Source organism: Cheilinus undulatus, linkage group 13, assembly GCF_018320785.1.
Source record: "Cheilinus undulatus linkage group 13, ASM1832078v1, whole genome shotgun sequence".
Taxonomy (NCBI): Eukaryota; Metazoa; Chordata; class Actinopteri; order Labriformes; family Labridae; genus Cheilinus; species Cheilinus undulatus.
In genome coordinates, this window is record NC_054877.1 from 23,223,280 (window position 1) to 23,239,587 (window position 16,308).

At 38.2% G+C, this 16,308-nt stretch overlaps 2 protein-coding genes across 6 annotated transcripts in view; both read right to left on the bottom strand.

The window, feature by feature from the left end:
• Positions 1 to 2,623: 2,623 nt before the first annotated feature.
• Positions 2,624 to 6,828, bottom strand: LOC121520176 (RING finger protein 11-like). The gene is made up of 3 exons (XM_041803524.1): positions 6,184 to 6,828; positions 5,618 to 5,787; positions 2,624 to 3,933 (listed from the first exon to the last, which is right to left on the bottom strand). Exons 1-3 carry the CDS (start codon positions 6,304 to 6,306, stop codon positions 3,762 to 3,764), a joined length of 465 nt encoding a protein of 154 aa, XP_041659458.1. The 5' UTR covers positions 6,307 to 6,828; the 3' UTR covers positions 2,624 to 3,761.
• Positions 6,829 to 11,274: 4,446 nt separating this feature from the next.
• The window catches only part of LOC121519798 (voltage-dependent R-type calcium channel subunit alpha-1E-like), a 116,317-nt gene continuing 111,283 nt past the window's right edge, over positions 11,275 to 16,308 (bottom strand). For all 5 annotated transcript variants that reach the window (XM_041802741.1, XM_041802744.1, XM_041802742.1 and 2 more), the window contains 3 exons: positions 15,835 to 15,970; positions 15,288 to 15,454; positions 11,275 to 13,084 (listed from right to left, as the gene is read on the bottom strand). In XM_041802741.1, coding sequence (XP_041658675.1) covers positions 12,563 to 13,084; positions 15,288 to 15,454; positions 15,835 to 15,970 — 825 coding nt within the window. In that variant the 3' untranslated portion in view covers positions 11,275 to 12,562. The remainder of the gene's footprint in view (positions 13,085 to 15,287; positions 15,455 to 15,834; positions 15,971 to 16,308) is intronic.

The following is a 16,308-nucleotide window of genomic DNA, read 5'->3' on the forward strand; positions in this document are numbered from 1 at the left end:
TAATCAAGTAAAAAGGCTTGTGTTTTTTCCTGTTTATTTTTTTCATGATGGCTTTTTAGCCTTCAAAAAAAGGGAAAAAAAGGTTACACGAAATATTAATTTTCAGAATCAATATAAGAAAAAAAACACAGCAAAAGAAAAGCTAAATGGAAAATCTCAGTGGTATCTATCACACCATGAAAAGAAGTCTTTCATAACGTGAAATTCATTTGGGACAGAGGTTTGCAAAGTCAGACGTAAACCAGTGTAAAAGTTCTAGAGTTACTGTACTGAATACACCCGAGTTAACTAAATATGACAGGAAAGCAGGAAAGATCAAACGTGTAACAGAAAAAAAGGACAGCCACACTTCACCCATCAAAGACAGAAAAAAACTCAAACTGATTATTGCAACTTCAGATACAGTGAACGTAAATAAAACAAAAACAGTAATGATAGTACAATAAAAAAATGTGACATAAAATAAACAAAGTGACTGTGTACATATATGTGTTTAAAATTAAAAAATGTTTTATTCCAACTCAAATTAGGCCTCTTTTCTTTCCTACACAGATAGCAGTATACTTTGAGAAGTACTTAAGTTTTCTCTCACATTCATGAGCGCTTTGATTCTGCTTTTACTGTTTATTATGGAGGCCCTGAAGGTCAACTGAAAAAACATTTCACTAAACGTAAAAACATTTAATGAATCAGGAGATATTTCACAATACGCAAAATATCTCACAGAGCACAAAAAAAAAAAAACACTGAAATAAAACAAAAACATTTAACAAAAAACTATATGGTATTAAAAATGTATTTATTGTGTTTACGTATTCATAAAAAGTTTAAATTTTCACTGGTTTTTTTTTTGGGGGGGGGGTTCATGGCATTGTGTGAAATTTCTTTATTTTATCGACCACTTATGAAAAATTGAGAGGGCCTGGCCGCAGGCCGTACATTTCTAACGTCCACTCTCACAGACCGTTCATCTGAGGCACCGTAATTTGCCATTACAATGTCTTTCCAGTTTGGGATTTTTTTCTTTTAAATTCAACTTAATTATCTAAGTCTGACAGTTACATTCATGAAATAACCACACTGTACAGACTAAACAACACTTCATGAATAAAACAGAGAAAAGGGTCAGAGGTCTACCCTTGGATTAAATTATGTATAGACCCTTTTTTGAAGTAGTTACATGAATGGTGGCTCGCTTTGGCTATGTTAGCTTAAGGTAAAGCTAACATAGCTATGCCAGCTTATTAACAATATTCCATCCATCCATTTTCTATACCGCTTGACCAGTTTGGCTGCGGGAAGAAATTAACGGTATTACATAAGTCAGTGTAGCTAAGTTAGCTTTAGCAATGTGAGCTTCACCAAACAAAGCTATGTAGATACCTATGTAGCTTGCATAGCTGCTTTGTGAGCTTAGCTTTGGCTACCTTAGCTATGCAACTTAAATAGCTCCATTATCTATAACTAAGTTAACTTAGCAACATAAGCTTTACCAAATGTAGCTAAAGCTTATGTAGCTATGTAAATATCGTAGATACAAAGTCACTTTGTGAGCTTAGCGTTAGCTAAGTAGCTATGTTAGCTACATAACTAAGTTATCTACATTGCTTCACAGCTAACAGCGCTACATAAGTTATGCTTGCCGTGTAAGAATGTTTTCATGGAGGACAAGCTTCTTTCTGTAAGCTCAGCTTTATTCAACATTTTACTATCAGGTTTCTAAATTAACTTTTGGTATCCTAACCATTACCTTAACCATTATCCAACCTTAAATGGAAGTTTAATCTGATTTTATTTCCAAAGTTTTAGCGCCTCTTTCTGTTTTGAGAAAAAGGCATGGTAGATAAACAGTCTGTGAGAGTGGCTGTCAGAGATGAAAGGTCTACAGCCAGGCTGTCTTGGTCAAATTTGGTAGTTTTGTTGGTATTTTTATCCATTATATTAAGTATTTTCTTTTTTAATGTCTTTATATATATATATATATATTTGGGGCTTTTGAATTCTGTTTACCCACTCCAAATAAATATATATTTTTGTGCTTTGCATATATGGTGTTGTGTTCAGTGAAATTATTTTTTGTGTTTGGTCAGATGTTTTTGTATTTGACCATAAGGGCTACTGTATTTTTAATTTCAGTTGTTTTAAATATTAGGCCAAAATAGAAGAGAATTCTGCTCAGCTTAACATAAAAAAACTAAAAGCTGGGGGAACCTCCAGCCTGGCCCTGTCCAGATTTTTTAAATCACCTATCAGCACTTCTTTGGATCATTAATTAACTTGGTCATACATCAAAAATGGCTGTGAAAGACAACTTAATTCTTCCACCCAAAATTATAAAAATGGTCAAGCTTCAGAGGTGCTGGTAGGCTATTTGCTATGCATGCAACCTCTTTCCCCAGCTTACAGTTTTTAAAAGATAAGCTAATCACAGCAGCTTTTTACCCAACACAGTCTGGAATCAATCTTTAAGCCCTTGACAATAGAGCTGAGAAGTCTTTTACCCAAATTGTTGAAATAATCCATCGATCTGCAGCAAGCCTCTGTCCCTTCACTCACGCACACCAATCAAAACTCAAGCAGAACAAAGCAGAGGCTCACACTACTGAATCACAGAATCCATGAATAACATTTTCAGGTTTACTTCAATGTGATAAGTGACTACTGACAGCTTCAAAAATGTCTTTTTCAGCTATGTAACATTTGCATCTCAGAAAACAAAAGGAGGATGAAGTATTGATAGTGCAAGGTTATAAGGTACATATATTAATATATTGTTTAGATACTGTCCTATAAGTAAAGTGCAAATCTCTTGATCAGATGAAAAGTGTGTGCAAGCGTTTCTAAGTTTTGTAGGACTGATCCACCTGCCCATGCACAAATGAGCCCTTTTACATTGGCTGCCAGCTTCTTAACACACCATCAGGTAAAACATTCAAGATATCAGCATTCTCCCCTGAACTCAAAGCATTTTCTTTTACGTCTGATCATTTTTTTAGCGGCAGAATTTTTTGTAGTCCTCATTTTCTACAGGTGACATTGTGTACTTTTCAACTTTGGATGATTTCTGTAAAGTTTGTGCATAATTATTCTTCAACCTTAACTAACTAAAAAAACTATTTATGCCTATTATACAACACCAACAGTGTAAACCTCATCTTCTGTATCTCCTAAAGTGTTGGGCCATTTATCAAGGGAGCATGTGCAGGAGATCAATATGTCGACCAAGCTTTTGCTTACTGTTGTCACAGAATGCCTCTAATTTAATCCTTTTCTTGGAGTAACATTTTGTGGCATTTTGGTCAACAATCTGTTCGCCTAATTATCCGTTTTGATAACAAGAGCAAACTGATAATGAGGTGAAATGGGGCCCGTTTGAGAGAAACACCACTGAGACCGGCTCAAGTGGAAATGCACAGTCATCAAACAGCCCAAATACACATCTCTCATGCTCACCGTCAGCAGCAACACAGGACGCTGCTTCAGCACAACAAACACACACAAATGCAAACATGCAGAGTTGTCTGGATTTGTGTAACTAATGTTAAAGACCGGCTCATTTAGACTTAGGGTTGGAAAGCCAATATGAGCTAACTAAATTTTGGTTGTTTAAAAGTGCAAGAGAACAGCAAACACATTTTTTAAAGTCCTCTCTATCAGTAAGAGGGCAGTTGTTGGGCTTGTGTGTGTCTGTGTGTGGTATATTTTTTTTGGGGGGGTGGGGGCTGCATTTGATCTAAGCCAGCAGAGAAAGAGTGAAAACATCAGTTGGTCTCATAGGTGGAGAGCAGGGCAGCATCAACGGGCTCCATGCAGGACGGGCAGGTGAAGGATCTCATCAGCCAGTCGTCTATACAGTCCATGTGGTAGATGTGCATACATGGCAAGAATCGGATGGGGTCCCCGTATACAAAGTCCAGCATACAGATCACACATCTGAAACAGAATTAAAAACAGGCTTTAACGCACATGGCTTGGTTATAAGTGGTTAAGAACGTCAACGCCTTTGAGACATTTTAATACTATTTAAAGAAGTCAACACTTTCACTTTTTTTTTTCCGGTTAACACTGAAGTATCTGACTGAACTATGATAAAACACATCAATGCTGGTGTTGCTTCTGACATTTGGACCAAACGGATAACAATCTCCATTTTAATTGACTTTACCATTCAGAGACCACTCCCACCCGCTCCTGCAGTGCCTCGGCTCTGAAAGCTCCTTAAAAAAAAAAAAAACACCCTTTTCCACTCCCCCTTCTCAGTACCAAACTGCTCACTTTTTAGCAATTTTTGACACCCTGGAGTAGGTGCAGTTTGCTTTGAGCTGGGGGTTCACTTACTTCATGCTTTTATTAGACAGGGCAGTGGACAGAGTCACAACAAGGGAATAGGAAAGAACAGGGAATGACATGAGGGGCCACAGGTTGGGCCAGGAAAACAGCCTATATTCTAGGGATGTGTGCAGTTAAACAGTTAAATTTGTTTATCAAATTAGCCGGGACAAAATATACAAGTCATTTAAACTAATAACCTATCATTATTCATAAACACGGGCTTCAAATTCCAGTTTATAATGCTTTATTAAACTTTAAAGAAGCCTCCCGCCGCTGTAGCTTCAGTTAATGGCCAACCTTCCTGCCATAGCTTTCCCCCTAATTGAAAATGGCTAATGATGCATTAACAGATGTTAAACAGGCCATTTTGCATGGATATGAATTTGAAGAGCCTTAAAATATAACCTTGATCTTAGGTGTGCCATGGGTGTTGAAGACTGTCATAGTTTAACAGGTTCGTCATTTTGCTTTATCTCCAGCTATGGTCATCTATGAAAGCATCTGGAGTACCATGGAACCCTCCTCTTACCTAACATCCTCTACAGATATTTTGGTCAACCGAAAGCAAACGAGTGCTCTTTTTAAACAAACTTTATGAAAGCCCTTATCCATTGAACACATATGGATGGAGGACTTGCACCATTACACTGGAGAATCTTTGCCTGACTTGGAAATGGTTTGGTTTTCTATTGTAACTCTGTCTAAAAATCCAGATTACCACAGACACATTCTGATTATATCGATAGGACTTACCTGACTCCAAAGAAGGCTTATTATATGAAATTTGTATCATCTACAAACTGCACTCTGTGCACAGATGAACTTATGGGTTCCTTCATTACATTTGTACTAGGACTGTGAAGCTATAAAAAGTTTTAGGAGTGAGGTATGTGATATTTTGTCAGCACTTCTGGGTCTGATTAATTCATGCTCACGCAGTCTGTTACTTTTAATGACACAGCCTCATTAAAGTAAGTTGTATGAATAGACACTTTCTTCTGATGAGTATTACGGCTGCCAAAAAGACACTAGCTGTACGCTGGAAGCACAGACTTACAAAAGGAAAATTTTTAAATACATTCACTGATGTAATTAAAATTGAGTAATCTGGGGCTGCAGCTGAAACCATTTCAGCATAGCAGCTAATGGTGAAAAAATATAAAGACAGCATATAAAGACCTATAAGTTGTGGAAGCACAGGGTGAAAAAAATATCAATACCACTTTAACGTATAAAAGCTGTCACTCCCTCTTAACATTGCATGCAAGAAAAGCAAAATACTCACTCTCTGATCTTTTTCTCTGAGCCATCTTGCCCTCCATCGTAAACACCCTTAGGGAGGTGCTGGATGAGACCGATGCGCTGAGCAATGCGGATCTGCTCCTCCTCTGTCAGCTGGGTGGCCAGACGGGCCTGACTAGGCGTGGGATGGTACATGGGCATGTGAGCCTGTTCCTGAAAAGACAAAGAAACACCAAATTTAAACTGTTGTACTCAAAACAAGGGGTTTCACGGGTCAAGATATGTGTGTGGGTGGGCAAAGTGAAAAATATCAGTGGTCTGGTTTGGTGATCTGGTGACTCTTGACAGGACTGTAAATAAGAACGAATCAAAAACCAGTTGGTTCACTCAGCTGAAGTTTTGACTAAACGGACTAACGCCAGATTCATGAACAGGCCAAACAGATGAAACTACAGATATTTTAGACAACGGTAGAGACACATTTACATCCAAATGGATAATAGTACCGATGTGATTGGTGTGACTACTCTTACTGCTACTTGTTCTTTGTGTCCCTAAAACTTTCATCATGAGCTGAAACATAAGAAGTTAAATGTTAGCAGCGCTGACCTGATACGGAGGAGGAGGCTCCAGATCTGGATCTATCCCATCACCGAAACTCGCCCTGTCTGACTGGGATTCATGAAGCAGAGAGATGTCGTCTGATGTCGGAGACTTGAGACAGTTGCCCATTTCTTCCTTGTCTTCCGTCCAGTCCTGGCCGACGTCAAATAACAGATCCTCGCAGCTAAAGTTGATCTCGGTGGCTAATGTTAGTTTTGTTTTTTAAGCCCAGTAGAAACTATTAAATTACAATTCGACTAACTACTACAAGAAATGACGTGTGCATACTTTTAAAACACCTATATAAACATTAAACATCAATGCAAATGTCAGCACTAGACTCTTTTCATGTTGACACGGACCTCCACCTGAAAAACAAAACAAAGAACTCCCTTGCTAACGACTGCTAGCAGCCTAGCTAGCTACTTTTTCGCTAGCCAGCTGGGCGACTTCCTTGATAAGTATCGCTCATTCCTTCGAAAGTGTGAAAAATTCCCCCAAATATCTACTTCAGCAGCAACAATGGCTGTTACACTGCGCGTTTTGAGTGTCAAACATTAGCGACATTTCCGCCTTTTAACTTCGTGAGTAAGATTTAACAGTTTGCTTCCTTGCTAGCTCTTTCTTCAACCGGAGGACATGTTATCGGTCCGTTTGATATGACGTAATGATGTAATTCTTTGCGGTGATTGGTCGATTTCGTTAACGTAGTAACAATGACAGTTACAGTTCCTCCTCCATACAGAAACTAAATCATCTGTATCTTTACCTATCCTAGTATGGCTGCTATAGTATCTAAATTAGACTCAAATGAACTTTAGCTTACAGGCACTTTAAAATGTTTGTATGGCGACCCTAAGCAGAAATGTATCCATACATTGTTTTTGTTCCATTTCCTGTGATAAGTCCATTTTTGTTATGGATAAAGACAAAGAAAGGAGCAGAGGTGGAAAGTAACTGTGTTTTTCTTGGTACTTTTTTAATACATTTTGAAATCAGTACTTTTACTTCAACTCATTTTAGTTTCAACCAGAGAAACTGGGCTTTTACCGAGTACAATACTTGTACTTTCTACCTCTATTGACTACACAGTAGCACACATTAAATTTAACTGTAATTAGTTTAATTAACACCATCAATTTAACTGTGTATTTTAGTTTATTATACTGTATGTGACACTACCAGAACAACCTGGTTGGAGATCTGTCACCTTCTATTTTAAGTGGAAAATAATTAAAAGGGGACACTGCATTTTATTGTCAAAAAATAAAGATCTACTGTTTATGCATTATTCCACCGTTTCTTTATAAAAATGGGAAAATCTTAAAAAGAAATTGTGCTTGTATTAGAACCCAGTACTGTGACATATATCTTATTCCAGGTCATTGGTCCAGAATTCCCTGGAAATATAAGTGAAACTTCTTCACTTACTGATCACTTTATTAGGTACACTTGTCCAACTGCATATCACAGTGAACATCCAAACAGCCAATCACATGGCATCAACCACTGCATTTAGGTATGTAGGCATGTTCAAGACTATCTGCTGTAGTTAAAACTGAGCATCACAATGGGAGAGAAATATAATTTAAGTGACTTCTAATGTGCCATTGATTGCTGCCATGTGATTGGCTGCTTAGATATTTGCATCAATGAGCAGTTGAACCATAAGTGAGAGATCTGTGAGTTTGTGTGATGAAATTGATGAATGTGGAGAAAAACTATTGATTCATAATGTTTTGGTTTGAAACTTATTACCTGCCTGGTTTTGAAAATGTCTTTCCATATAAATTTCTATATGAGCTGAACAAATAGCAATATTCTCCTTCATTAGATACTACTATTTTGGTAAATGTGAAAGGGAAATATAGTTTGATCAGTTATTTTTCTGATAAAAACACCCTCACAAGGACAGACTGCTTCACTGCTGTTTGTCATTACAATGTAACTTACTCCAAGTAATCATACATGTGCATAAAAGAAGGTGTTTATACAGTGGAAGAAGTATTTGCTCCTTTTCTGATTTCTTTTTTTTTTTTTTTTTTTTTTATTGCATATTTATCACACTTGTTTCAGATCATCAAACCAATATTAATATCTCACAAAGACAACCCAAGTCAACACAAAATGCAGTGATCAACCACAGTTCTTGGAAAGCTGAGTTCAACTTCACTGGCCACACCCAGGCCTGATTCCTTCCAGATTTGTTGAATCAAGAAATCACTTAAATAGAAGCTGTCAGACAAAGTGAAGTAGGCTACAAGATTTCACAAAGAAACACATCATGCCATGATCCAAAGAAATTCAAGAAAATGAGAAACAAAGTGACTGAAATCTATCAGTCTGGAAAAGGTTACAAAGCCATTTCCAAGGCTTTGGGACTCCAGGGAACTACAGTCAGAGCCATTATCTTAAAATGGAGAAAACTGGGAACAGTGGTGAACCTTCCCAGTAGTGGTCTGCTAACCAAACTTACTCCAAGAGTGCAGCGACGACATCCAGGAGGTCACAAAAGAACCAAGAATGACATCCAAAGACCTGCAGGCCTCACTGGCCCCAGTTAAGGTCAGAGTTCATGAGTGAACCATAAGAAAGACTCGGCAAAAATGGCACCCATGGGAGAGTTCCAAGGCCAAAACCACTGCTGACAAAAAAAGAACACAAAGGCTCGTCTAATATTTGCCAAGAAATATCTTGATGATCCCCAAGACTTTTGGAGAAATATTCTGTAGACTGACGAGACAAAAGTTGAACTTTTTGGAAGGTGTGAGGCCCGTTACATCTGGGGTAAAAATAACACAGCATTTGATAAAAAGAACATCATGCCAACAGTCAAACATGGTGGCAGTGTGATGGTCTGGGGCTGCTTTGCTGCTTCAGGACCTGGACCACTTACTGTGGTTGATGGAACAATGAATTCTGTTGTCTACCAGAAAGTCCTGAAGGCGAATGTCCAGCCATCATTTCGTGCCCTCAAGCTCAAGCACTCTTGGGTTATGCAGCAGGACAACCCGAAACATACCAGCAAGTCCACCTCTTAATGGCTACAAAAAAAAAAAAAAACAAAACAAAAAACAAAAAAATAATCCAGGTTTTGGAGTGGCCAAGTCAGGCTTCAATCCAATTGAGATGCTGTGGCGTGACCTTCAACAGGCAGTTCATGCCATATTTGTGCCTGACATGATTTCACTTGAGAGAGTTGATGCACGGCTCAAAGATTCAAGCCTCTCCGATCAAAGTTTCTAACATTTTGTCCAGGGTGAGAATGAAATTAAATAAATTTCAATTCAATTTTATTTATATAGCACATTTCATACAAATGTAAACTCAATGTGCTTTACAGAGGATAGAAACAGACACAAAACAAACAGACAAACAGCAACAAAGATACACTATTGATTCAAGAAAAACTGAATTTTTGCAACAATCTGTACATTTTGCATATACTAATGTTGGGATCTCCTAAAAGGAGCATATTCAAATCCATAGACAAGTTTACACACAAATATAACCTAACAACCAAAGGCTTGCGAGAAAAGCAGTGTTTTAAGGCCACTTTTGAAGGAACTAAGTGTTCAGCAGATCTCAGGTCAACAGGCAGTTTGCTCAAGAGGACAGCACCATAGTGACTGAATGCACCGTTGCCGGATTTAGCTTTATTTTAGGTACACTGAGGAGACACATGCCTGATGATCGGAGAGTTCTGGTGGGATGGTAGTCAGTGAGAAGGTCAGAAAAATATTGGGGTGCCATAGCATTCAGAGATTCGTAAACTAAAAGTAGTATTTTGAAATCAATTCTGTACTTGACAGGAAGCCAGTGAAGGTGTTTTAGTACAGGTGCAATATGTTCTGTTTTTCTTGTCATTGTAAGCACTCTGGCAGCTGCATTTTGGATGAGCTGGAGCCTTCAAATTGACTTTTTAGGAAGTCCAGCAAAAAGGGCATTGCAGTAATCCAACCTGCTGAATATAAATGCATGAACCAGCTTTTCAGAGTCCGATTGTGACATGAAGTACCATAATTTAGAAATGTTTTTCAGGTGATAAAATGCGGTTTTTGTAATAGCTGTTATGTGGTTTTGGAAGTTTAGATCCGAATCGTTACTAAAAGGGTCGCATGAGGGACGATGTGTCAATGAGCATCTCTGTCATGGACTGACTTTTATTTATTATTGTCTCTGTTTGCTGTTTGTGGTTGTATGTATGGTCTGGGTAGACTGCAAAACTGAATTGCCCTTTGGGATAAATAAAGTTGTCTGAATCTGAATCTGAATCAATGATGACACCTCGGTTTCTGACATGCTCACTGTGCTGTAGGGGGAATGGTGACAAGGATATGAACTCTTGCCTCTGTTTTTGAGGACTTACTATTAGTATTTCAGTTTTGTCTTTGTTTAGTTGTAGGAAATTATGGGACATCCATTTGCTTATTTCGTCAATACATCTTACAAGGTTATGTACAGGACTGTGATCATCAGGAGAAAGTGAAACATACAGCTGAGTATCATCTGCATGTGTATGGTAAGAAACTTTGTGTTTTTGTATGATCTAAGGGGTACCATGTAGAGACTAAACAGCAATGGTCCAAGAACTGAGCCTTGTGGCACCCCACAATGAATTTTAAAGTTGTCAGATGTGAAGTTGGAGAGTGATACAGAAAATATTCTTTCTTTCAGGTATGATGTGAACCACTGAGGGATGGATCCGGATAGGCCAAAGTGATTTTCCAGTTGGTGTAAAAGGATGCTATGATCAACTGTATTGAATGCAGAACTTAAGTCTAGTAGTACTAAGATGGAAAGTTTGTTTGAATTACTGTTTATTTTGAGGTCATTGATTACTTTTACTAATGCTGTTTCAGTGCTGTGATTGGTTCTAAAACCTGATTGGTACACATTGTATAGATTATGGTAGGTGAGGTAACTGTGCAATTGTTTGAAGACAATTTTTCAATGATTTTACTTATGGCAGGAAGGTTGGAGATAGGTCTGTAACTGTTGATTATTGATGGGTCAAGTTTTTTGTTTTTAGCAGTGGAGTAATGATGGCATGTTTAAAATAAAGAACATCCAATAACATTGGCAACTTGAAGACACCTTTATTTTTATATACAGCTATTGTACACATAAAAACCCACAAAGTATTTGCATTCCAGGAACTTGTGATACAAATCTGCATGTTTTTTCTTTTTTGGTTAAGTGAGTTTCACAGAATCAGCCTTGTTCAGGCAAATAAAACAAAAACACATAACTTAAAATGAACATTTCCAAAGATTCCTTTACCTTTAAAGCTCATCAGCTGATACTGTTGATATTTTTTCTTCTTAATGTTACAAACAGCATAAATTCTCTGTACATTATTAGTAAGTAATAGAGTTATGTTAATTTGTGAAGCAAAATGTGTCATGGATTGTCTGCAGTGTTTCTACAGTCATTGTCTGCAGTGTTGAATTTTATTCACAAGGAAGAAAAAGGTGAAAATAGATGAGATCATTTTCTTTTCAGTTGATGGTAAAAATGACACGCCTACTATTTCTCAAAATCAAATGTTTAGTATGCTTGTTTAAAAATTCTATTTTAAAGGGTGCATACTGAGAAATTAAATAAACAGGCTGTATTGAAGAAGAATTTAAAATATTAAAGGTATGTTGGAGGGATGATTTAACAAGAATGTAGGGTGAAATAACAAATAAGCATCTTTTCTATGTTATTCTATAACTGTATTCATATCTCACAACTTATTATGCTCAATACCAAAAGAAAAAATATGGGGAAAATCAGGCAGTTTATTCCCCTGCACATTCATTCATACTGTAAAAAAATCCAGCATTATTGAGTGTTACTTATTAGTATCCACATTGTCTGGTAAAATATCAGATCGCCTCATCAGCATGGCTTGTTGTATTGATCCTGTTTTATCAGTGGCAATGGTTTGATGATCACAATTATTTACAAAACAATAAATTTATAAGAAAATGTAGTTACATATTCACACACCCCACAGCAATACTGTTTAGAGCAACACTGAATCATTTAGAAACATGTTCAGAAATGAAAATACCTATTGACACAAATGACACTTTGATCCATTCTCTTATTTTCTGCATCTCTTGATTATTTGAGACATATTATTACTCTCTATTATCAAGTACAAGTCAGGAACTAGACCTTCTTTAATGTCAGTGTTCAGTGTGAATTGGCAACTACAGTTTCAGGAAGTATTGTTCTTTTTGATCCTTTGTTTTGAGTCCAAATTTGACCAAACATTCAGAGGGCTCATGGCCTCGAAGCACGGATGTGGAAAGAGTCACATTAACCTTGACTCGGTTGGAAAGAGTCCTCTACCTCCTCTCTGGGATTAATTGTCATGCTGACCTTCCTGTCCCTAGCACCTGTCGTCCTCCTCTGTGTCACTGAGAGGATCACAGCCAGCCGTAGATGTTGTCTGCGCCAGACGCTTCCGGAAATGTCCATTTGGGACCTGCCAGCCAGTCCGCAAGCGAGGGTGGGCAGAGCTGACGGTATTTGATCGTCCCAGGCTGCAGGCCACGGCGGCCTCGAAGGTCAGCGTCTCCATGGGGCCAGAAGGGTCTGGGCTGTGGTCGTCATCCTGAGAGGCCAAGAATGGCTCGGAGGGGTAGCGTCGAGGTGGGGAAGGGTGGCGGTCTTCACTACGGATCTCGTTAGAAACCCCCTCTTCAGTCTCCCAGGTAAGCTTGCCCCGCCTCATGGTCTCTGGGCTGCCTTGTTCATCCCCATCCTCACCGACAGAGGGGTGTGTGTGACATGCGAGTGGGGAGTAGGTGATGTGAGGGCGAGAATGGGTTGGGGTCTGGGATAATGGTCGTCGGCCACTGGGGGTGCTGGATTCTGAGGTGGAGGGTACCGGGCTGTCTGAGCTGTTGCCCTGCAGACAAGAATGGATAGAAGTAGAAAAAAATACTTGATGACGTTTTGATGTCAGGACTTCAGAAGACTCAAAATGCAGGCCTTTAAAAAAACAATCCTTTCAGTGTAAAATCAGTGGAGTGTGTTTCTTCAATTTGCTATACAATCTTGTAATTTAAATTTCAAACTGAAATCTAAAGTTCACTGATACATGTACTCTGTATTTTGTGGCTTTGCACTTCGCAGATGCAGCCATTTCCCATCACCCTCTTTAGTAAGTCAGTCCCCCATGCTGCAATTACAGACATGTGGTCTTCTTTCTTTCATTTTTTTTATAACAAGTTTTAGACTTCAAGGTGCAGTGTGTTATATATAGCCTAGTATCAGTAAGCAGAACACACTTTGAAAAACTGAAACATGATATTAGTAAGTAGGCCAACCCAAATTAGTGTTTTTTAACCTGAACATATAAAATTGCCAACAACTGCCCCCCTGAAAACTAAGTTAAAGCAATCTTTAATAGTAATACAGGATTCAGAGTCTACTGGATTTCACCATGAAAGGGGTTCCAGTGGTTCAAGTCCTACCTCACAGGGGGATCTTTTAGAGTATCATGGAGGGGAGGAGTGTCCAAACCTTATCAACAGGGGTGCATCAAGGGTCAGTGCTTAGTTTCCCTCTGTTTCTCGATATACACTACATCCCTTGATGCAATGATCCGCTTACATGGCTTTTCTTATCACTGCTATGCAGACGATACCTAGCTATTCCTATCCTTTCTACCAGATGCCAACTGTCCAAGACTGAGCTTATTATCATTCCAGCCAGCGCCACCATGCAATCACAGATCAATATCCTGCTTGGATCAAATAAACTCATGCCCACTAAGTCTGCCCAAAATCTGGTAGTGCCATGATTGATTACCAGTTAACCTTCAAGGTTCATGTGGCCTCGATTGCTCGGTCTTGCTGAATTACCCTCTATAACATCAGGAGGATCAGACCCTATCTTACAGAGCATGCAGTACAGCTCCTGGTACACGCTTTTGTAATATCATGCATCAGCTACTGCAGCCGCTTAAATATTGCTTTCATTGGGTATATTTTGCTGTGTATCTAAAAATAAAAATATTACTTTTTAAAATAAGATATCTTTAATTTTCTGATTGCTGGGAAATTATCTTGCATCAAAAGCGTGTCATCTATCCCAATCACATCACATGCAAAAGGCACATCATAAAAAATGGTATACTAAAAAACTACAGTGTAAGCTCACGGTCCATAAGCAAGTGAATAATCTGAGTGGAGTTGTGCAAGGACAGTGTCTATAAACAACATTTTGGGTGTTTTACCCATTTAACGATTTCATAAATCAATCATGGTCAATTTAATTAGGCTTCATGGACAAAAAAAACTCCTTAATAGCAAAGTAAAAACAGATTTCTACAAAGTAATATCAGTTCAATAAACATATGTAAGGTAAAGTAAGTGACTGCATACAAATGTACCCCCTTTAAACAACTGACCTAATTCAACAGATGTCCAACTAATTGGTGCTAGTAGTCTCACAATTAGTGAAATTGGGATCACCTGAGTGCAGTGAATGCGTCTCAAGTGATTCTAGTATAAAGATACCTCTGTCTGGAAGGTCCAGTCACTGGTTAATCGATATTCCTGGCTACCATTAAACCATGAAGACAAAAGAACACTCCAAGGAACTCAGAGGAAATACTATTGAAAAGGAAAAGTCAAGGGATAGATACAAAAAAAAAAAACCCTCCAAGGCATTGAACATCTTCTGGAGTTCAGTTAAATCCATCATCAAGAAATGAAAGGAATATGGCACATGTGTAAATCTGCCTAGACCCCCTTTGGGGGTGCCTCTCGGCAGCCAGCCTCAGAAGGCTTGTAAAGGTAGAGGTTAAAATGAATGCAGCACATTTAATTGACATTACTTTGTAGAAATATATATATATATATATATATATATATATATTTTTACATTAACATTAAAGAGGGTTTTTTGTCAAAACCAAATAATATTGACCATCATTCGTTTATAAAATCAATAAAAGGTAAAACATTCAAGGGATAAATCATTTTATAGGCACTGTATATAAAGTTGTTTTCAGTCAGTGTCAGAGGCTCAACAAAGTAAGAATTTTAATTCATTATAATTTGCTGTATATCATGGATGTTTCTGGATAGTTTTTTCTGACCTACCTGTTTATCTTGGGGCTGTGCTCTTTCTGCACTAGAGGATCGTGAGGGCTGCAAGCTCCTTTCCTCTGAGTTACAGCGAGAAGCGCCAGGAGAGAGGAGGTGGCAGCGTTCCTTTGACCTGCCGCGCTCTCTGTCACTCTTCTGCCAGTTCTTCTCAGAACGAGAAACTGGAGGGGAGATTTTCAGAAGAGGAGAAAAACAAAATGTAAGGACAAAAAGTTATTGAATAACCTAGGTGGCAGTATTTTTTTCCTAAAATATTGTGGCTGAATATAATGTAATATCATAAAAAGAATAAGGTGTCATTGACATAGCAAGAGACTGAGACACCTATTCTTCTGTGTTTCGACATTGGAAACCACAACAGATGCAACCTGGTGGTGAAATAATATTTCTTTATTATAAGTTCAATAAACATAAACATATTTAAACGCCCCCCCCCCCAAAAAAAAACAAAACAAAGTAAATAAAAGCTCACATATATGTAAAGTGTAGCAGTAGCAAAGCTGGGATTTACATGTATATACACAAACAATAATTGACTAACCAGCAGCTTTGTAGCTTTTATGACGAGGTCGATAAACTCGTTCAGGACTCTTCTCCTCCTGCCAAAGACCGTTGACCCGCTGATCGCCCACGGTGGACACCGAACGCTTCATGGAGCCACCTGCTGACTCTGTCTGCTTTTGTATGTGAAAACACACACATACAAAACAGAAATCCATGCAAGCACAAGGCACATGCACAAAGAAAACATTAAACATGCTGTATATGAAGGAAAAAATAACCTTTTCATTAACAAGTGGATCACTGCGAAGAGAGTTCTAGATAAAATCATGCTTGAGTGCAAACAAACAGTGCATCCAAACTGTTAGATTTAGTTTCCTCTATTCTGGAGACAAAAGAGATCAAGGAAAAAAGGCAAGGCATCAGCATTCAAACATCAAACCTCATTCTGTCATTTCTTTAAATCGTAATAAGACTCCCAACAAAGAAAAGACAAGCCAAAACTCTTATATTA